General features: G+C 40.1%; 1 protein-coding gene across 1 annotated transcript in view; it reads right to left on the minus strand.

Moving 5' to 3' along the window:
- Window positions 1-22,524, minus strand: part of tnfsf10l (TNF superfamily member 10, like) — a 72,560-nt gene that overhangs the window by 36,322 nt on the left and 13,714 nt on the right. The window contains exon 2 of the mRNA XM_064940110.1: window positions 10,308-10,457. Within this exon, the coding sequence (XP_064796182.1) occupies window positions 10,308-10,457 (150 nt within the window). The remainder of the gene's footprint in view (window positions 1-10,307; window positions 10,458-22,524) is intronic.

Consider the following 22,524-nt stretch of genomic DNA (forward strand, 5'->3'; position numbering starts at 1 on the left):
ACATGATGACTCCTTGCTGTCCCCAGTCCACCTGGCCGTGCTGCTGCTCCAGTTTCAACTGTTCTGCCTGTGATTATTATTATTTGACCATGCTGGTCATTTATGAACATTTGAACATCTTGGCCATGTTCTGTTATAATCTCCACCGGGCACAGCCAGAAGAGGACTGGCCACCCCACATAGCCTGGTTCCTCTCTAGGTTTCTTCCTAGGTTTTTGCCTTTCTAGGGAGTTTTTCCTAGCCACCGTGCTTCTACACCTGCATTGCTTGCTGTTTGGGTTTTAGGCTGGGTTTCTGTACAGCACTTTGAGATATCAGCTGATGTACGAAGGGCTATATAAATACATTTGATTTGGTCAGTGAAGAGCACTTTTTGCCAGCCCTGTCTGGTCCAGCAATGGTGGGTTTGTGCCCACAGGCAACGTTGTTGCCGGGGATGTCTGGTGAGGAGCTGCCTTACAATAGGCCTACAAGCACTCAGTCCAGTCTCAGCCTATTGTGGACAGTCTGAGCACTGATGGAGTGATTGTGCGTTCCTGGTGTAACTCGGGCAGTTGTTGTTGTCATCCTGTACCTGTCCCACAGGTCTGATTTTTGGATGTACTGATCCTGTGCTGGTGTTGTTACAAGTGATCTACCACTGCGAGGACAATCAGCTGTCCATCCTGTTTCCTTGTAATGCCGTCTTAGGTGTCTCACATTGCAATTTTTTACCCTGGCCACATCTGCAGTCCTCATGCCTTCTTGCAGCATGCCTAAGGTACGTTCACGCAGATGAGTCAGTAGAAAGGTCTCTTTAGTGTCCTTAGTTTCCCGAACTGTGACCTTAATTGCCTAACGTCTGTAAGCTGTTAGTGTCTTACCGACCGTTCCACAGGTACATGTTCATTAATTGTTTAAGGGTCATTGAACAAGCATGGGAAACAGTGTTGACCTCTTGAAGCTAGGGGGCACTATTTTTATGTTTGGAAAAACAACGTTCCCAAAGTAAGCAGCCTATTTCTCAGGACCAGATGCATATAATTGACAGATTAGGTTAGAAAACTCTAAAGTTTCCAAAACTGTCAAAATATTGTCTGTGAGTATAACAGAACTGATATTGCAGGCGAAACCCTGAGAAGAATCCAATCAGGAAGTGACTCTTATTTAGAAACCTCTGCATTCCTATGCATCCCTATTGAGCAGTGAACGGGATATCAACCAGATTCCTTTTTCTATGGCATCCCTAATGTCTCGTGTCACAAGACATAGTTTCAGGCATTTATTTTAAAAAATGAGCGTGGTGGTGGCTCTCAGAGTGATTTGTGCGTAATAGACAAATGCGGCCATTGTTTCTCTCACTCCTACTAAGAAGCCAACTGACCCGGTTAATATATTATCGAATAGATATTTGAAAAACACCTTGAGGATTGATTATAAAAAACGTTTGCCACGTTTCTGTCGATATTATGGATCTTATTTGGAATATTTTTCGGCGTTGTCGTGACTGCAGTTTCCGGTGAATTTCTCAACCAAACATGAAGAACAAACAGAGGTATTTCGGCTATAAAAATAATCTTTATGGAACAAAATTAACATTTGCTGTCTAACTGGGAGTCTCGTCAGTGAAAACATCCAAAGATCATCAAAGGTAAACGGTTAATGTGATTGCTTTTCTGATTTTCGTGACCAAGCTTCCTGCTGCTAGCTGGACATAATGCTATGCTAGGCTATCGATAAACTTACACAAATGCTTGTCTTGCATTGGCTGTAAAGCATAATTTCAAAATCTGAGATGTCAGGGCGATTAACAAAAGGCTAAGCTGTGTTTCACTATATTTCACTTGTGATTTCATGAATATGAATATTATTTGTCCGTTGCGTTATGCTAATTAGTGTCAGTTGATGACAATTCTCCTGGATGGGTAGTTCCAAGAGGTCAAGAACACCCATCCAAAAGCCCATATGTATTATATTAAGTTAAAATAAAAGTGTTCATTGTTCATTCAGTAGTGTTGCAATTGTCATTATTACAAAAATATATGTGTATATATACATATACATATACATACATACATACCATACATACATACATACCATACATACATACATACATACATACATACATACATACATACATACATACATACATACATACATACATACATACATACATACATACACACACACTGCTCAAAAAAATAAAGGGAACACTTAAACAACACAATGTAACTCCAAGGCAATCACAATTCTGTGAAATCAAACTGTCCACTTAGGAAGCAACACTGATTGACAATAAATTCCACATGCTGTTGTGCAAATGGAATAGACAACAGGTGGAAATTATAGGCAATTAGCAAGACAAGGAGTGGTTCTGCAGGTGGTAACCACAGACCACTTCTAAGTTCCTATGGTTCCTGGCTGATGTTTTGGTCACTTTTGAATGCTGGCGGTGCTTTCACTCTAGTGGTAGCATGAGACGGAGTCTACAACCCACACAAGTGGCTCAGGTAGTGCAGCTCATCCAGGATGGCACATCAATGCGAGCTGTGGCAAGAAGGTTTGCTGTGTCTGTCAGCGTAGTGTCCAGAGCATGGAGGCGCTAACAGGAGACAGGCCAGTACATCAGGAGACATGGAGGAGGCTGTAGGAGGGCAACAACCCAGCAGCAGGACCGCTACCTCCGCCTTTGTGCAAGGAGGAGCAGGAGGAGCACTGCCAGAGCCCTGCAAAATGACCTCCAGCTGGCTACAAATGTGCATGTGTCTGCTCAAACGATCAGAAACAGACTCCATGAGGGTGGTATGAGGGCCCGACGTCCACAGGTGGGGGTTGTGCTTTACAGCCCAATTCCGTGCAGGACGTTTGGCATTTGCCAGAGAACACCAAGAAATTCCCACTGGCGCCCTGTGCTCTTCACAGATGAAAGCAGGATCACACTGAGCACGTGACAGATGTGACAAAGTCTGGAGACGCCGTGGAGAACGTTCTGCTGCCTGCAACATCCTCCAGCATGACCGGTTTGGCGGTGGGTCAGTCATGGTGTGGGGTGGCATTTCTTTGGGGGGCAGCACAGTCCTCTAGGTGCTCGCCAGAGGTATCCTGACTGCCATTAGGTACCGAGATGAGATCCTCAGACCTCTTGTGCTGGTGTGGTTGGCCCTGGGTTCCTCCTAATGCAAGACAATGCTAGACCTCATGTGGCTGGAGTGTGTCAGCAGTTCCTGCAAGAGGAAGGCATTGATGCTATGGACTGGTCCGCCCGTTCCCCAGACCTGAATCCAATTGAGCACATCTGGGACATCATGTCTCGCTCCATCCACCAACAGACTGCACCACAGACTGTCCAGGAGTTGGTGGATGCTTTAATCCAGGTCTGGGAGGAGATCCCTCAGGAGACCATCCACCACCTCATCAGGAGCATGCCCAGAAATTGTAGGGAGGTCATACAGGCACGTGGAGGCCACACACACTACTGAGCCTCATTTCGACTTGTTTTAAGGACATTACATCAAAGTTGGATCAGCCTGTAGTGTGGTTTTCCACTTTAATTTTGAGTGTCACTCCAAATCCAGACCTCCATGGTTTGATAAATTTGATTTCCATTGATAATTTTGTCGTCATCACAATCAACTATGTAAAGAAAAAAGTATTTCATAAAATTATTTCATTCATTCAGATCTATGATGTGTTATTTTAGTGTTCCCTTTATTAATCTGAGCAGTGTATATAACTTTTAAAAATTGTCCGATTAATCGGCATCGGTTTTTTTTGTCCTCCAATAATCGGTATCGGCGTTTAAAAATCATAATCGGTCGACCTCTAATCCAGATTGTCATACCTATATACCAACCTTGTGCCATACCAGGATATGCGGTAATAGTGGAACTGAACACAAGGAGCACTATTTTCGAACTCCACTGATAGCATTGCTATCCTTCGGATTACAGAGTAACAAGTACATGTAACATCCCATAAAGAATGCTAACTAAATGCTACCTAGCGCATTGCAAACATTTTGTACAGTTTCTGACCTAAACTATACAAGTTTACAAGTAATTCAAAAATGCTACTCACAGTTTGCTGCAGGCATAAATAAAAATTTGCCAGCAAGGCTCCTGATCCAGGAGTAGATTCTTTGCTGTTACCAAGCGAATGCTTGATCTAACCCTTAGTAGCTAGTTAGCTTTCTAGCTAAATTAGCAAACCAAATGTTCAACTGCAAAGCATTTAGTACATTTTAGTCAGTTAACTTAATAGCTATAAAATATCTATATGGCAAGCATTTAGTTGTGAATTCCATACAGTAATTAGATCACCTGGCGCATGCTGCACAACAATGAGTGACTCAGAAGGCTCCGGTCTCTCGCCTTTGTGTGCTTGTAAACAAACACCACGTGACTGGGGACTACTTTAACCTCTAGCGTCGAGCAATCCCGTATCCGGGAGCGTAATCATAGCCTCAAGCTCATTAGCATAACGCAATGTTAACTGTTCATGAAATTCGCAAATGAAATGAAAGAAATATATTCACTCACAAGCTTAGCCTTTTGTTAACAACACTGTCATCTCAGATTTTCAAAATATGCTTTTCAACCATCGCTACACAAGCATTTGTGTAAGAGGTATTGATAGCTAGCATAGCATTAGCCTAGCATTCAGCAGGCAACATTTTCACAAAAACAAGAAAAGCATTCAAATAAAATAATTTACCTTTGAAGAACTTCAGATGTTTTCAATGAGGAGACTCTCAGTTAGATAGCAAATGTTCAGTTTTTCCAAAAATATTATTTGTGTAGGAGAAATCGCTCCGTTTTGTTCATCACGTTTGGCTAAGAAAAAACCCCGAAAATTCAGTCATTACAACGCCAAACTTTTTTCCAAATGAACTCCATAATATCGACAGAAACATGGAAAACGTTGTTTAGAATCAATCCTCAAGGTGTTTTTCACATATCTATTCGATGATGTGGCAGTTGCCTTTCTCCTCTGAACCAAATGGAAAAATGCACGCAGCTGGAGATTGCGCAATAATTTCGACGGAGGACCCCAAGCGGACACCTGGTAGTCTCTTATTGTCAATCTTCCAATGATATGCCTACAAATACGTCAACATGCTGCAGACACATTGGGGAAACGACAGAAAGTGTAGGCTCATTCCTAGCGCTTTCACAGCCATATAAGGAGACATTGGAACACAGCGCATTCAAAATCTGGGGCACTTCCTGTATGAAATTTCATCTTGGTTTCGCCTGTAGCATTAGTTCTGTGGCACTCACAGACAATATCTTTGCAGTTTTGGAAACGTCAAAGTGTTTTCTTTCCAAAGCTGTCAATTATATGCATAGTCAAGCATCTTTTCGTGACAAAATATCTTGTTTAAAACGGGAAAGCTTTTTTATCCAAAAATTAAAAGAGCGCCCCCTATATCGAAGAAGTTAAGCTTCATAATAACGTGACCGGTGAAATGAAGAACGCAATGTTCTTAATCTGCACAACATGACTGCAGGTATTTACTTAAAAAGTACCTACAAATATTCCAATTTATTTTATTAAAAAACTTCAAAGAAATCGTTTCAATGGTATGAAAAAACATCTGTGGCTTTTTCCAAATACCCCGATATACCGTATATACTTTCGTAATAGTTTCTGAATGCACTGTATATATTTACACATAGACTCTGTCCTAACATTTCTATATTTCTTAAGTCCATTCTTTTACTTATAGATGTGTGTACTGTTGTGTAATATTAGATAGAAAAACAAGCATTTCACTACACCAGCAGTAACATCTGCAAAATACAAAGCACGTGTATGCAACCAATAACAGTTGATTTATGTGATAATGAGGTCCCTCATTTCTTTTTCCAAAATCAAAGAGTTAACGTAAATGAACTCAACACAGTCAAGTTAGTGGTGATTCCACTGTGATTCAAATAACACTTAATTTATTCACTGTAGGTGGTGTCGATTTCAATCCCACTGGTGGAAACCCCACTAGAATCAACACTCAAAACCCTTTTTACCCTAACACTTAGATTTAACACCCGTAAATTTGCTGTGCACTCACACAGAATGGAATGTATGTAGAGAACCTTCATGCTGACAGCCAGTGGAATGTTCCCTGAACACCAGTGATCTTCAAATAAATAGTGGATTGGTCAGCCAATCTGCACCTAGTATTTGGCTCGTCAGTTGTACAATGTATAATTTTTTAACTATTTACCGTTTCAATGTCACACACAGGGCACATTGGCTTCCTCAGACCAATCCACTATTTATTTGTAGAACACAGGTGTGAATCTATATGATTATTTACAGTCCTTCGACTTGGCTGCACAATAGAACTCTGGTGTGATAGAATTCAAAAATATATATGTTTTTACAGGTGATGACAAAGGCATAAAATGAATGCCAAGCGTCAGGTCTGGAGGAAACCTGGCACCATCCCTACGGTGAAGCATGGGGGTGGCAGCATCATGCTGTGGGGATATTTTCAACGGCAGGGACTGGGAGACTAGTCAGGATCAAGGGATAGATGAACGGAGAAAAGTACAGAGAGATCCTTGATGAAATCCTGCTCCAGAGCGCTCAGGACCTCAGAAGGTGAACATTTGCCCTAGTCTAACAGTACAACTAGCCTAAGCACATAGCCAAGACAACGCAGGAGTGGCTTCGGGACAAGTCTCTGAATATCCTTGAGTCACACAGCCAAAGCCCATACTTGAACCCGATCGAACATCTCTGGAGAGACCTAAAAATATCTGTGCAGCGACACTCCCCATCCAGCCGGACAGCGCTTAAGAGGATCTGCAGAGAAGAATGAGAGAAACTCCCCAAATACAGGTGTGCCAAGCTTGTAGCGTCATACCTAAGAAAACATGAGGCTGTAATCGCTGCCAAAGGTTCTTCAACAAAGTACTGAGTAAAGAGTCTGAATACTTGCGTTATTTCTTTTTTTTTCTTTCTCAAAAACATTTCTTAAACCTGTTTTTGCTTTGTTATTATGGGGTATTGTGTGGAGACTGATAAGAAAAAACATTTAAGATTCATTTTAGAACAAGTCTGTAAACTAATAAAATGTGGAAAAAGTCAAGGGGTCATACTCATACTTTCCAAATGCACTGTATCAAGGTATACTGCTTTGAATATGGAATCTCCTCTCAGCTAACCATTCTATTGGCTGTGCTAGCTATTGGGATGTCCATACACACAAGCCTTTAGGCAAAAGTAAACTGGGTGATTCGAGCCCTGAATGCTGATTGGGTATGACAGAATATTACTTTTTACTCTTCTAATTACATTGATAACCAGTTTATCATGGCAGTAAGGCACCTCAGGGGTTTGTGGTATACAGGATGGCCAATATACCACAGCCCCTTGGGCCTTATTGCTTAACTATCTACTGTAGGGATAGGGGACATTAAACATCTGTAGGGATAGGGGGCATAGCCTATATCTGTGAGGTCTTACCTTAGAGATGTATGCCTTGATACCCTTGGCCAGTTTGTCGCAGGGCCCTATGTAGTAGGGCCCTGCGTTACCTTAGAGATGTACAGTACCAGTCAAAAGACACACCTCATTCAAGGGTTTTCTTTATTTTTAGTATTTTCTACATTGTCGTCAAAACTATGAAATAACACATGGAATCATGTAGTAATTTAAAAAAGTGTTAAACAAATCAAAATATATTTGAGATTCTTCAAAGTAGACACCCTTTGCCTTTATGACAGCTTTGCACACTCTTGGCATTCTCTCAACCAGCTTCATGAGGTAGATACCTGGAATGCATTTCAATTAATCGTTGTGTGTTGTTCAGGTCTGTGGGACCAATTTTCAATGTTTACTAAAGTAAAACATTTTTTTTTCAACCTGAGACGCATTGGCCTTGGCTCATTTTCTGTGAATAATATGTAAAATAACACATCGTCATTTAGTACACACTGTGCACACCCCTACATATTTACATGACATATGTGGTGTTCGGGTCCACTGGACGGAAATAAAAGTAATAAAAGTGTGGAAAAGTGTGTGTGTAGATGAAAACAATTAAAAATTCAACAAAAAGGTTTTCTGTGTGCCTTCACTCTGTCTTCCTCCTATCTGGGGCCTGCTGTTTCAACATAGCAACAATAACCTGTCTCACTCCCTGCCTGTCTCCCGCTTTTCTCGCACTCTTTACCCTTTGTAGTGTGTGAAATTACACACGTCTTGCGGGAACCTGCACACTTATTACAATACATTATTTCGATACATTGTAAACAATTCTGTATTTCCCACACTACCACAGCCAGGTGCAAATTGGGGGAGAGACATAACAAATAAATACTTTGCATGTGAGGCTCCTTACCACAATCAAGCAGTATGGCTCTTTCTCGATGAGCTGGGCAAGGCATTGGTATGACCTCAAATCCAGAGGCAACATATCCCAAGGACCCCAGCATCTGCAGCCATCGTGAGGAGGATTCAGGAGGAGGATGCTGGTGCCCCATCCGCCCGACCCACAGAAATAACACCTCCAATACCGGAAGAATGTGTGGGTGATGTTGTTGCATGTGTGTGTGTCCAACTCTCTTACCTTGGCCTGCAGTAACTATACATGTGAGTGAGATGTTACTAAAATTCCTGAAGTGTTTTCATCATTCTAGATTGTAGCAACAAGAAGAAGCACTGTGATGTGTGTGGACCCAAGAAGGACAGGAAGACAGTACACATGCATCAAGTGCAAGAAATACATTTGCAACACACACATAGCAAAAAAAAATCTGTCCCTCATGTGGTGTGTAGACAGGCCTTAATTTGTGTTCAATGGGGCTCATTTATCATTTCCATAAAATACTGTATGTAAAATGGGTCCTTCCAGTTAGTTCAGTTCATTTATATTTGTTCAAGATAAACATGACTTATTCTACCGTTGTCTTGATGTTAAGTTTTTTAATTTCAAATAAACGAATAGTGCTAATTATTATTGATAAATTTGATCTAGCAGAGGTAAATGGCAAATATTAACCATGTATGCTGTCTAAATGGCTTGTAACTGATATCAGTCAACATCTCAGTATTTTTAAGTAAATCGTTATGGCTGTATTGTTTTAAAAACCCAATAACGTTGTGTGTCCATCAGACACGCGAACATTGGGTAATTAACAAAAACATGGAAAAAACACAAGAGTTAACAGGCGTGCTTTGATAAAAGTTAATTTGTGGAATTTCTTTCCTTCTTAATGCGTTTGAGCCATTTCAGTTGTGTTGTGACAAGGTAGATAGACTTATTTGGTAAAATACCAAGTCCATATTAGGGCAAGAACAGCTCAAATAAGCAAAGTCAGGAAGGTCAGTCAATGCGTGAAATTTCAATAACTTTGAACATTTCTTCAAGTGCAGTCACAAAAACCATTCAAACGCTATGGTGAAATTGGCTCTCATGAGGACCGCCACAGGAAAGGAAGACCCAGAGGTACCTCTGCAGCAGAAGATAAGTTCATTAGACTTACCAGCCTTACCAGCCTTAGACTTACCATAAATTGCAGCCCAAATAAATGCTTCATAGTTCAAGTTACAGACACATCTCAACATCAACTGTTCAGAGGAGACTGCATGAATTCGATTTGCTGCAAAGAAACCACTAATAAAGGACCAATAAAAAGAAGAGACTTGCTTGGGCCAAGAAACACGGCAATGGACATGAGACCAGTGGAAATATGTTCTTTGGTCTGATGAGTCCAAATTAGAGATTTTTGGATCCAACAGCCATGTCTTTGTGAGAAGCAGGGTAGGTGAACGGATTAGCTCTGCATGTGTGGTTCCCACCGTGAAGCATGGAGGAGGTGGTGTGATGGTGTGGGTGTGCTATGCTGGTGACACGGTCTGTGATTTATTTAGAATTTAAGGCAAACCTTAGCAGTATGGCTACCACAGATTTCTGCAGTGATACGCCATCCCATCTCATTTGTGCTTAGTGGGACTATCCTTTGCATTCAACAGGACAATGACCCATCACACATCCAGGATGTATAAGGGCTATCTGATCTGGAAGGAGAGTGATTGAGTGCTGGTCTCCACAATCACCCGACCTCAACCCAATTGAGATGGTTTGGTTACTACTTGATTCCATATATGTTATTTCATAGTTTTGATGGTGTCACTATTATTCTACAATGTAGAAAATAGTAAAAATAAAGAAAAATCCTTGAATGAGTAGGTGTGTCCAAACTTTTGACTGGTACTGTAGGTATTGATGCCCTTGGCCAGTTTGATGCAGGGTCATATAGTAGTGCACTATCTAGGGAATATGTTGCCATTGAGCACTACATTTGTGTTCTTCTTACCTTAGAGATGTAGGCCTTGATGCCCTCGGCCAGTTTGATGCAGGGCTCTCCAAACAGCTGAGCCAGGTTCTCTGGGATGTCTTGGTCTTTATCCAGAGCATTTAACAGACTGAGACACTTCAGCTCCTCTGTTACACCCTGGCTACGCACCTACAGGGAGGAAATAATATAAAAACTTGGGTTACGAGAGTGTTATAGTGTTATAAGCGTACGTAGCACTAACAAAGCATTCGTCAGACTGATACACTTCAACTGCTCTGTAACGCCCTGGCGATAAAAAAATAAGTTTATTTAACCTGGCAAGTCAGTTAAGAACACATTCTTATCTAGGAACAGTGGGTTGTTGCCTTGTTCAGAGGCAGAAAGACACATTTTGAGCTTGTCAGCTCGGGGATTTGATCTAGTAACCTTTTGGTTACTGGCCCAACGCTCTAACCACTAGGCTACTTGCCGCCCCAAAATCACCTGATCTCAAATCCGTGAATCAAGCCTTCATGGTCGAATTGCTGCAAAGAAACTACTACTAAACGACACCAATAAGAAGAGACTTGCTTGGGCCAAGAAACTCGAGCAATGGACATTAGACCAGTGGAAATATGTCCTTTGGTCTGATGAGTCCAAATTTGAGATTTTTGGTTCCAAACGCCATGTCTATGTGAGACGCAGAGTAGATGAACACATAATCTCCACATATGTGGTTCCCACCGTGAAGCATGGAGGAGGTGTGATGGTGCTTTGCTGGTGACACTGTCTGTGATTTATTTACAATTCAAGGCAAACTTTAGCAGCATGGCTACCACAGCATTCTGCATTGATACGCCATCACATCTGGTTTGCGCTTAGTGCGACTCATTTGCTTTTCAACAGGATAATAAACCATCACACATCCAGGCTGTGTAAGGGCTATTTGACCTGGAATGCGATGCATCTACAGGGAGGAGAGAATAGAAAAGACTTAGCGACATAAAGCCATATAAGCAATGCATAGAGTGTTATAAAGCATTCAACAGGCAGAAACTTTAGCTCCTATGTTAAGCCCTGGCTACGCACCTACAGGGAAGGAACAAAGAACACATATTTTAGGAGAGGTAGTGTAAGTGTTATAAGTGTGACATATGGCATTCATAGGTACTTTGAATGTCACAATCAATGAGAGATTGCGTCGATGATGGCAGAGCAACAGCAAGACGAGAACAAAATTGTAATAAAGGATCGGTCATTTAATGAATGTTAGTGCTTTCATTATGTCTGGGATGTGTCATCCTTAACAACAGTTTCAATGTCATTCACAGACTGCCTAACTAGCGGTTTGATTCTCCTGGAATGAACTCGAACATACACCCAGATCCCAGATATCTAATAGGCCAATAAACCACCCACTCCTCCAGGGCACACAGGAAATACTCAAATTTCTCTCCTTTCTTCCTCTCTTTTGGTCTTTCTCTCCATCTGAGACTCAGACTCTTTCTATCCCCCACTCAGATCCCTGCAGTTAATTTCTGTATTATGTTTGAGTCTGTGTGTAATTTGTGTGTAATTGAGTGTGTGTGTAATTTGTGGCCAGGCGTACGGAACTGCTCAGCATCACGTTTGGGGGGGTTGTACTATTGACCCTTTAACAAGGCCCAACAGGGGTATGACTGGGGTGTGTGCGCATGCGAGCATACAGTGAGCACACAGTGAGCACTTGGATGATCCAGAAGAAGATTGGGAGAATGTCATATGGTCAGATGAAAGCAAAATAGAATTTTTGGGTAAAAACTCAACTGTTTGGAGGACAAAGAATGCTGAGTTGCATCCAAAGAACACCATACCTACTGTGAAGCATGGGGGTGGAAACATCATGCTTTGGGGCTGTTTTTCTGCAAAGGGACCAGGACGACTGATCCGTGTAAAGGAAAGAATGAATGGGGCCATGTATCGTGAGATTTTGAGTGAAAACCTCCTTCCATCAGCAAGGGCATTGAAGATGAAACGTGGCTGGGTCTTTCAGCATGAAAATGATCCCAAACACACCGCCCGGGCAACGAAGGAGTGGCTTCGTAAGAAGCATTTCAAGGTCCTGGAGTGGCCTAGCCAGTCTCCAGATCTCAACCCCATAGAAAATCTTTGGAGGGAGTTGAAAGTCCGTGTTGCCCAGCAACAGCCCCAAAACATCACTGCTCTAGAGGAGATCGGCATGGAGGAATGGACCAAAATACCAGCAACAGTGTGTGAAAACCCTGTGAAGACTTACAGAAATCATTTGACCTCTGTCATTGCCAACAAAGGGTATATAACAAAGTATTGAGATAAACTTTTGTTATTGACCAAATACTTACTTTACACCATAATTTGCAAATAAATTCATTAACCAGTTGGATAAAGGGGGCGCTATTTAAATTTTTGGATGAAAAACGTTCCCGTTTTAAACAAGATATTTTGGCACGAAAAGATGCTCGACTATGCATATAATTGACAGCTTTGGATAGAAAACCCTCTGACATTTCCAAAACTGCAAATATATTGTCTGTGAGTGCCACAGAACTGATGTTACAGAAAAAAACAGATAAAAATCCAATCAGGAAGTGCCGCATTTTTTGAAACCGCCTCATGGCAATGACTCCTTATATGGCTGTGGAGGAGCTAGTAGTCAGCTTACGTTTTCCACGTTTTCCCCAAGGTGTCTACAGCATTGTGACATATTTGTAGGAATATCATTGTAAGATTGACCACAAGAAACTACATTTACCAGGTGGTCGCTTGGTGTCCTCCGTTGCAATTATTGCGTAATCTCCAGCTGCAGTACTTTTCCGTTTGCAAGAAACACAACTGCCACGAATGATTTATCATCAAATAGATATGTGAAAAACACCTTGAGGATTGATTCTAAACAACGTTTGCCATGTTTCTGTCGATATTATGGAGTTCATTTGGAAAAAAGTTTGGCGTTGCAGTGAATGAATTTTTTTTTTTTTTTTTTGCCAAAAGTGATGAACAAAACGGAGCGATTTCTTCTACACAAATAATATTTTTGGAAAAAATGAACATTTGCTATCTAACTGAGTCTCCTCATTGAAAACATCCGAAGTTCTTCAAAGGTAAATGATTTTATTTGAATGCTTTTCTTGTTTTTGTGAAAATGTTGCCTGCTGAATGCTAGGCTTAATGCTATGCTAGGCTATCAATACTCTTACACAAATGCTTGTGTAGCTTTGGTTGAAAAGCATATTTTGAAAATCTGAGATGACAGTGTTGTTAACAAAAGGCTAAGCTTGTGTTTCAATATATTTATTTCATTTCATTTGCGATTTTCATGAATAGAAAAAGTTGTGTTATGCTAATGCATTATAGTTGAAGTATTTTTCTGTCGATTTCTTAGCCAAGCTAGATGAACAAACGCAAAGTTTTTCACCTACAAAATTATTATTTTTGGAAAAAAGGAACATTTGCTATCTAACTGGGAGTCTCCTGAGTGAAAGCATCTGAAGTTCTTCAAAGGTAAATGATTTAATTTGGTTGCTTTTCTTATTTTTGTGAAAATGTTGCTGGCTGAATTCTATTGCCTGCTGCCAGCACAGCACAGCCTAGCATAGCATTATGCCATGCTAAACTTACACAAATGCTTTTCTAGCGTTGGCTGTAACGCATATTTTTAAAATCTGAGATGACAGTGTTGTTAACAAAAGGCTAAGCTTGTGTTTGAATATATTTATTTCATTTCATTTGCGATTTTCATGAATAGGAAACGTTGCGTTATGGAAATGCGCTTTGAGGCTATGATTACGCTCCCGGATACGGGATTGCTCGTCGCTCGAGGTTAATGAAACTCTGGGGGCGCTATTTCATTTTTGGATGAAAAACGTTCCCGTTTTAAACAAGATATGTTGTCACAAAAAGATGCTCGACTATGCATATAATTGATAGCTTTGGAAAGACAACACTCTGAATTTTCCAGAACTGCAAAGATATTGTCTGTGAGTGCCCTAGAACAGGAGCTACAGGCAAAAACAAGATGAAACGGCAACCAGGAAATGAGCAGGATTTTTGAGGCTCTGTTTTCCATTGTCTCCTTATATGGCTGTGAATGCGACAGGAATGAGCCTGCCCTATCTATCGTTTCCCCAAGGTGTCTGCAGCATTGTGACGTATTTGTAGGCATATCATTGGAAGATTGACCATAAGAGTCTACATATTCCAGGTGTCCGCCTGGTGTCCTCCGTCGAAATTGGTGCGTCATTTTCAGCTGCTGGTATTTTTCCATGGGATTCTGAGGGGAAAGCAGGCTTCCACGAACGGCATATCAATGAAGAGATATGTGAAAAAACACCTTGAGGATTGATTCTAAACAACGTTTGCCATGTTTCAGTCGATATTATGGAGTTAATTCGGAAAAAAGTTTGACGTTTTGGTGACTGAATTTTCGGTTCGTTTCGGTAGCCAAATGTGATGTACAAAACGGAGCGATTTCTGCTACACAAAGATTCTTTCAGGAAAAACTGAACATTTGCTATGTAACTGAGAGTCTCTTCATTGAAAACATCCGAAGTTCTTCAAAGGTAAATTATTTTATTTATTTGGTTATCTGGTTTTTGTGAAAATGTTGTGTGCTAAATGCTACGCAAAATGCTAAGCTAGCTTGCAATACTCTTACACAAATGCTTGATTTGCTATGGTTCAAAAGCATATTTTGAAAATCTGAGATGACAGTGTTGTTAAGAAAAGGCTAAGCTTAAGAGCAGGCATATTATTTTCATTTCATTTGCAATTTTCAGAAATCGGGTAGTATCAAGAGGTTAAAAATCATACAATGTGATTTTCTGGAATTTCTTTTTCTCATTTTGTCTGTCATAGTTGAAGTGTACCTATGATGAAAATTACAGGCCTCTCATCTTTTTAAGTGAGAGAACTTGCACAATTGGTGGCTGACTAAATACTTTTTTGCCCCACTGTATATACTGTATCTAAAAGCATAAATTGGGAAATAATTTATAAAAATGTATATATTTATGACATTTTGGCCTTTCCAGGACTCCGTAATGTTTCATCTGTTTTGATTTCAAGAAAACTTTTTTTTAACATTAATTTGACGCGTACCAAAACAGGGTGTGATCATTCTACAGTGGTCCCTGCAGCGTACACTCAAACCACAGTGACTAGAATGTATTAAGAACGTCCAGCTTCAATTGACCCAACAGTCAGCGTTTGAGCGGGCAACACTGTTTTTTACAAACATTTTGCGCAAACAGTCCTGACAAATGTGACCATTTTATTTTTGGATGCAATGTTCAGACATCCACAGATGTGGCAAAAGCATAACACAATCATCCAAACCGTAAAATGTAGGCCACATTAGTCCTAGTGCTAACTGAGGAAAGATTGACTTAACACAAGCGGTCATATTCAACTAACTCTCGGCTGATAGAAACCATAATATTAATTAGACAATAGAAATTACGGGTGAGCTTACCATTGATCAAAATAATTTCATATAACTCTTTCCAAAAATAGAAAGAAATCCGATGGGTAGTTTGTGGACACCGCCATGTTTCATTTTACTGGTCAACCAAAGATAAAATGAGACTAGATGAGTTTGATCTGTTTGTAATAGGCAAGTTGACAGGGGGGGGGGGTGTTGTCTACCATCACTCACTTCCCATCATTCACTTCCGGAAGTTTACTCGAAAGATGAGTGAACCATCCCTCACCTCATTTTGTTATAACATCTTTGGTTCGACAGACGTTTACGTGACAACCAGAATGCATTGTATAATGTCAACAAACTCGGTGCCCCACATACCTGGCATTCCTAGGCCATCCTTAGCATTAGCTCATCATAATCAGTACAACCTTCAAAAAATTATTTTACACACATCATATGTGTCCATTACAATCTATGTGTAACATAGAAACATACAAATAAACTATGGTCAGGGTGTGACACTATGGATGAATAGGAATGCATGATTTGTCACCAGAACTTGAAAACGTAAATACATTATGAAAACAGTAAATACAGTTGAAGTCGGAAATGTACATACACTTAGGTTGAAGTCATTAAAAAGTTGTTTTTCAACCACTCCACAAATTTCTTGTTAACAAACTATAGCTTTGGCTAGTTGGTTAGGACATCTACTTTGTGCATGACACAAGTAATTTTTACAACAATTTTTACAGACAGATTATTTCACTTATAATTCACTTTATCACAATTCCAGTGGGTCAGAAGTTTACATACACTAAGTTGACTGTGCCTTTAAACAGCTTGGAAAATTCCAGAACATGATGTCATGGCTTTAGAAGATTCTGATTGGCAAATTGACAGCATTTGAGTCAATTGGAGGTGAACCTGTGGATGTATTTCAAGGCCTACCTTCAAACTCAGTGCCTCTTGCTTGTCATCATGGGAAAATCAAAAGAAATCAGCCAAGACCTAAAAAAAATTGTAGACCTCCACAAGTCTGGTTCATCCTTGGGAGCAATTTCCAAACGCCTGAAGGTACCATGTTAATCTATACAAACAATAGTACGCATGTATAAACACCATGGGACCACGCAGCCATCATACCGCTCAAGAAGGAGGCGCGTTCTGTCTCCTAGAATAATGTACTTTGGTGTGAAAAGTGCAAATCAACAGCAAAGGACCTTGTGAAGATGCTGGAGGAAACAGGTACAAAAGTATCTATATCCACAGTAAAACAAGTCCTATATTGACATAAGCTGAAAGGCCGCTCAGGAAGGAAGAAGCCTCTGCTCCAAATTCGCCATAAAAAAGCCAGACTACGGTTTGCAACTGCACATGGAGACAAAGATCGCACTTTTTGGAGAAATGTCCTCTGGTCTGATGAAACAAAAATAGAACTGTTTGGCTATAATGACCGTCGTTAATGTTATGGAGGAAAAAGGGGGAGGCTTGCAAGCCGAACAACACCATCCCAACCGTGAAGCACGGGGGTGGAAGCATCATGTGGTGGGGGTGCTTTGCTGCAGGAGGGACTGGTGTACTTCACAAAATAGATGGCATCATGAGTAAGAAAATTATGTGGATATATTGAAGCAATATCTCAAGACATCAGTCAGGAAGTTAAAGCTTGGTCGCAAATGGATCTTCCAAATGGACAATGACCCTAAGCATACTTCCAAAGTTGTGTCAAAATGGCTTAAGGACAACAAAGTCAAGGGATTGGAGAGGCCATCAGAAAGCCCAGACCTTAATCCTACAGAACATTTGTGGGCAGAACAGAAAAAGTGTGTGCGAGCAAGGAGTTCTACAAACCTAACTCCCGTTACACCAGCTCTGTCAGGAGGAATGGGCCAAAATTCACCCAACTTATTGTGTGAAGCTTGTGGAAGGCTACCCAAAACGTTTCACCCAAGTTAAACAATTTAAAGGCAATGCTACCAAATACTAATTGAGTGTATGTAAACGTCTGACCAACTGGGAATGTGATGAAAGAAATAAAAGCTGAAATAAACCACTCTCTACTATTATTCTGACATTTCACATTCTTAAAACAAAGTGATGATCCTAACAGACCTAAGACAGGGAATTTTTATTTGGATTAAATGTCAAGAATTGTGAAAAACTGAGTTTTTAAATGTATTTGGTTAAGGTGTATGTAAACATCCGACTTCAACTGTACATTATGATCCACACATATATACGGTAAGCTACAATCGAAATGACAAGACGATATACAGAAAATAAAGGACTTACTTTGATTGGAATGCACACATGTCCAAAGTTATTATTTATAAGGACAAAAATGAAGGCAATGCGAGCGCCAGCCAGAAAATGTGCCAAGGGGAAAAAGTTTGTACTAGACTGTGTAAATGTCTGCATACTTGATCTGGGAAAGACTAGGGTGTTGCTTGCACTGTCATCGGAAAGAGTCAAGCCTCAAACAAATTGTCCACAACAGTGAAATGGGCTACATCTTTTTGAAATAATGAGGAGGCGGAACATACCTAAATTCAAACTGTTGTTAGAAAATAATACTTGTTGTAAAATAATTTCAAATTGATAAGTTTAAATATAGCCTATAGATAATTTGCAGGCAGCGTGTGGCTTGGTTTGAGGGCAGGGTGGGTTAACATTCATGTTGTGTAACAATCACATTTTTGGAACAGTTGAGTGCATTCTGACATCACGTTAGAAATATTTGGAATTCACACATGAAAAGGTTAATTTATGAATAATGAAATATATAAACATAAATATAGAAAATATACCATTTGGATTTGGCAAAAGTATCAATATATTGTTTAACATAATATACTCAACGGGTATATCAATGTTCCCGAGTGGGATCCCTGCTAGTTTTAAAGTTATCTCCCATTTTATATATAGAAATTGCTATATTAGGCAATGTATCCAATCACAGCCCTCCTTTTTTGTGCATCATTGCACATTCTGTAAATCACCAGCAGACGGTGGCAATTTTGAATCCATTTTCACATTCACTCTGTTGGTAATGCTTACTTACATTTTCATATGACACAAATGTTTGCTACATAGCACTTACAGACTAAACACTATGGAGTCTTAAAAGAGGCCCGGGTAAGGCCAAAATGTCATAAATATGCCAACTTTGATAAATTATTTCTCAATTATGCTTTTAGATACAATTGTCAAATATATGTCAACAGTGCTTTCTCTAATGGATTACATTTAGTGAAAATCCTCAAAATCATGGTCATATTTGTCTGTGTTTCATGAGGAATCACTAGCATAAAACAAGATTCTGGCACATTCTACTTACTGGAAGTGTCTGGGTTCTCCAAAACAGTGGCTGGCTGGGCCTCAATCTAATATAGCCAGACATGGGGTGCGTCTCCATACTCTTGACAGTAGCATCCTCTCATCTCCTTTCCCTAGTCTAAAACGTTGTTAAAGTGCATGACTAATTTATAAAAAAATACAAGAGTGACTGCTTTTTAAAACATTTTCACCGTACTGCTGTGTTTTCAGATGAGTGCTAATGTGGAAGAGGAGACGAGGAAAATAAGGAAATGGAAGCCATGTTAGACTTTTGAGATGCACCCTATGTCTGGCTGGACTGCTGACTTTGCATTGTCTTTGTGATATCAGTGAGAGTTGATGTTTTGTGCATGAGTGTGCATGAGTGTGCATGGCATGAAAGAGAACGTAAAAGTGGGCTATTGGTGTCTTTGTAGGCCTTCGCCAGATTATTTGTTATAAACCTTTTGAAGCTAGGGGGCACTATTTTTATGTTTGGAAAAATAACGTTCCCAAAGTAAACGGCCTATTTCTCAAGACCAGATGCTAGAATATGCATATAATAGAAAGATTAGGATAGAAAATACTCACAAGTTTCCAAAACTGTCAAAATATTGTCTGTGAGTATAACAGAAATGATATTGCAGGCGAAACCCTGAGGAAAATCAAACCAGGAAGTGGCTTCTATTTTGAAAACTACATGTTCCATAGCCTGCCTTTGCTCCATTTAAAGGGATATCAACCAGATTCCTTTTCCTATCGCTTCCTCAAGTTGTCAACAGTCATTAGACATAGTTTTAGGCTTTATTTTGAAAAATGAGCGAGAAAGATAACATTGCGTCATTGTATGGCCGGGTGCCAGCAGCGTTTTGCTTGGCGCAACAGAGTTTGGGCAGCCATTGCCTTTCCCTCTCCTACTGCAGCTGCGATTGATATATTATCGATTATATATTTTAAAAACAACCTGAGGATTGATTATAAAAAACATTTGACATGTTTCTATGTGGACATTACGGATACTATTTGGAATTTGTCTGCGTTGTCGTGACCGCTCTTTCCTGTGGATTTCTGAACATAACGCGCCAAACAAACTGAGGTATTTTGGATATAAAAAATAATCTTTATGGAACAAGAGGAACATTTATTGTGTAACTTAGAGTGTTGTGACTGAAAACATCCGAAGATCACCAAAGGTAAACAATTCATTTGATTGCTTTTCTGATTTTTGTGACCAAGCTACTTGATGCTAGGTGTTCATAATGTTTTGTCGAGCGATCGATAAACTTAAACACTTGGATTGCTTTCGCTGTAAAGCATATTTTCAAAATCTGACACGACAGTTGTATTAACAAAATGCTAAACTGTGTTTTGCTATATTGCACTTGTGATTTAATGAATATAAATATTTTTTGTAATATTATTTGAATGTTACACTATGCAATTCAGCGGTTGTTGATGACAATTATCTCGCTAAAGGGATGGGTAGCGTCGAGAAGTTAACAGATGTTTACAGCAGGGGAGTGGAGACTGCAGTGTGTGCAAGTGTGTGTGTGTAATCCTTCCCTCTCATTAGAAAAAACCCTATTACAGGATTAATATGTCATTAACTCTTCCCATAGCCAGGTGGAGGGGTCAGAGAGGACAGGAACACACACAAATCGACAAAGCCCCACAGATCTCAGGAACGCCATCAAGGAAGTAGGGAACAATGTAGTAGTGTTACCTCCGGACACCAAGCACCGGCCATGGCCCAGGGAGTGTGTGTGTGTGTGTGTGTGTGTTCACAACGCAGGATTTTACCAAGTCTTATTAAAGGTGATTATGGAAGAGAAGCCAGCCATGTAACTCAAAGCCGGGCCCAGAGACCTGGATTGTGTGTGTGTGTGAGGGAGTGGGTCTGTGTGTGTCATGCATGTGTCTATGTTTAAGCGCAACTGTACATTACATTTTGTAAGTCTGTACGTGTGTTTCACACAATCCATGTCTCAATTTTCTGAAGGCTTAAAAATCATTCTTTAATCTCTTTCCTCCACTTCATCGACACTGACTGAAGTGAATTTAAGAACTTACAATAAGGGATCATAGTTTTCACCTGACAATAAGGGATCATGGTTTTCACCTAGATTCACCTGATCAGTCTATTTTTTGGAAAGAGTTGTACACTCAGTGTATATCTCTCTATTACGATTCGGAATACTTCCAAAATTAAAACCACTTGGAGCTGATTTGCTGGCATTTTTACAGTCATTTATGTCCAACGATTAAAAAAAAGATATACACTACCATTCAAAAGTTTGGGGTCACGTAGAAATGTCCTTGTTTTTGAAAGAAAAGCACATTTTTTGTCCATAAAAAAACAAACATCAAATTGATCAGAAATACAGTGTAGACATTGTTAATGTTGTAATCGCCTATTGTAGCTGGAAACGGATGATTTTTTTAAATGGAATATCTACATAGGCGTACAGACGCACATTATAAGCAACCATCACTGCTGTGTTCCAATGGCACATTGTGTTAGTTAATCCAAGTTTATCATTTTAAAAGGCTAATTGATTATTACCAAACCCTTTTGCAAGTGAAAACTTTTGTCCTGATTAAAGAAGCAATAAAACTGGCCTATGTATGGAATAGGGTGCCATTTGGGACACAGTCATTGTATAAATCAGAAACAGAATGGTAACCAACCAGCCTAGAGTAATTTTTTCTCTCCCTCCGTCTTCTCTCTCCATTCCCCTGGTCCCCTGCTCATGTCCTTGAGAACATTGTTATTTGTTCTTTTAAACGCATGCTGTAATGATTAGCTACGATAACACAATGAAGCACACACACATTAAGTAGAACAGGTGATTACAGATTTTCACTCACTTTAAACCAGGGTTAATTTAAAGCCGCAATTTGTAGCTTTTTGGTCGACTTGACCAAATTCACATAGAAGTGTGAGTTACAGATCGGTCATTCTCATTTAAAGCAAGTCTAGGAAGTGGCAGACCTGTTCTATGTGTGCTTTTTCAATGATTCCCTTGCTGATCTCACGGTCAGTTTGGCGTTGCCACAAATGTTAAGGTCAGCAGTTATGGTAATCTGATCCTACATCAGAACAACATGGGTCTTCAGTTCAGCCAACTAACAGACAGAACCCGATGCTTCCTGGGTTCCGTCCCAGGGTTCCACTCCACTTCCATCTATGACTCAACGCATTCTACTGTGTCCAAAATCGCTCATGCATCCAAGTGGCTACCACCTTCAAAACACCTAGTGCGTCCAAGACGCTAACGTTGTCGCTAACCTCTGACCTCTCATCTGAACCTCCTGCTAAGGAACACAAGGGCTAGGATAATTTTCATAGAGCAGCCTGAAGCCACTGGATTCTCTGTCATGGAGGAGTGAAAGGAAAAATATGTTTTAGTGAAATGAGGCAAAAGGGGGTAAAGAGAGATTGGGAAGTTAAATAAAATAGGGAAGAGGTGTGTGAGGGGTTAGGGAAAGGGGAGAGAA

The sequence above is a fragment of the Oncorhynchus masou genome, chromosome 27 (genome assembly GCF_036934945.1).
Source record: "Oncorhynchus masou masou isolate Uvic2021 chromosome 27, UVic_Omas_1.1, whole genome shotgun sequence".
NCBI lineage: Eukaryota > Metazoa > Chordata > Actinopteri > Salmoniformes > Salmonidae > Oncorhynchus > Oncorhynchus masou.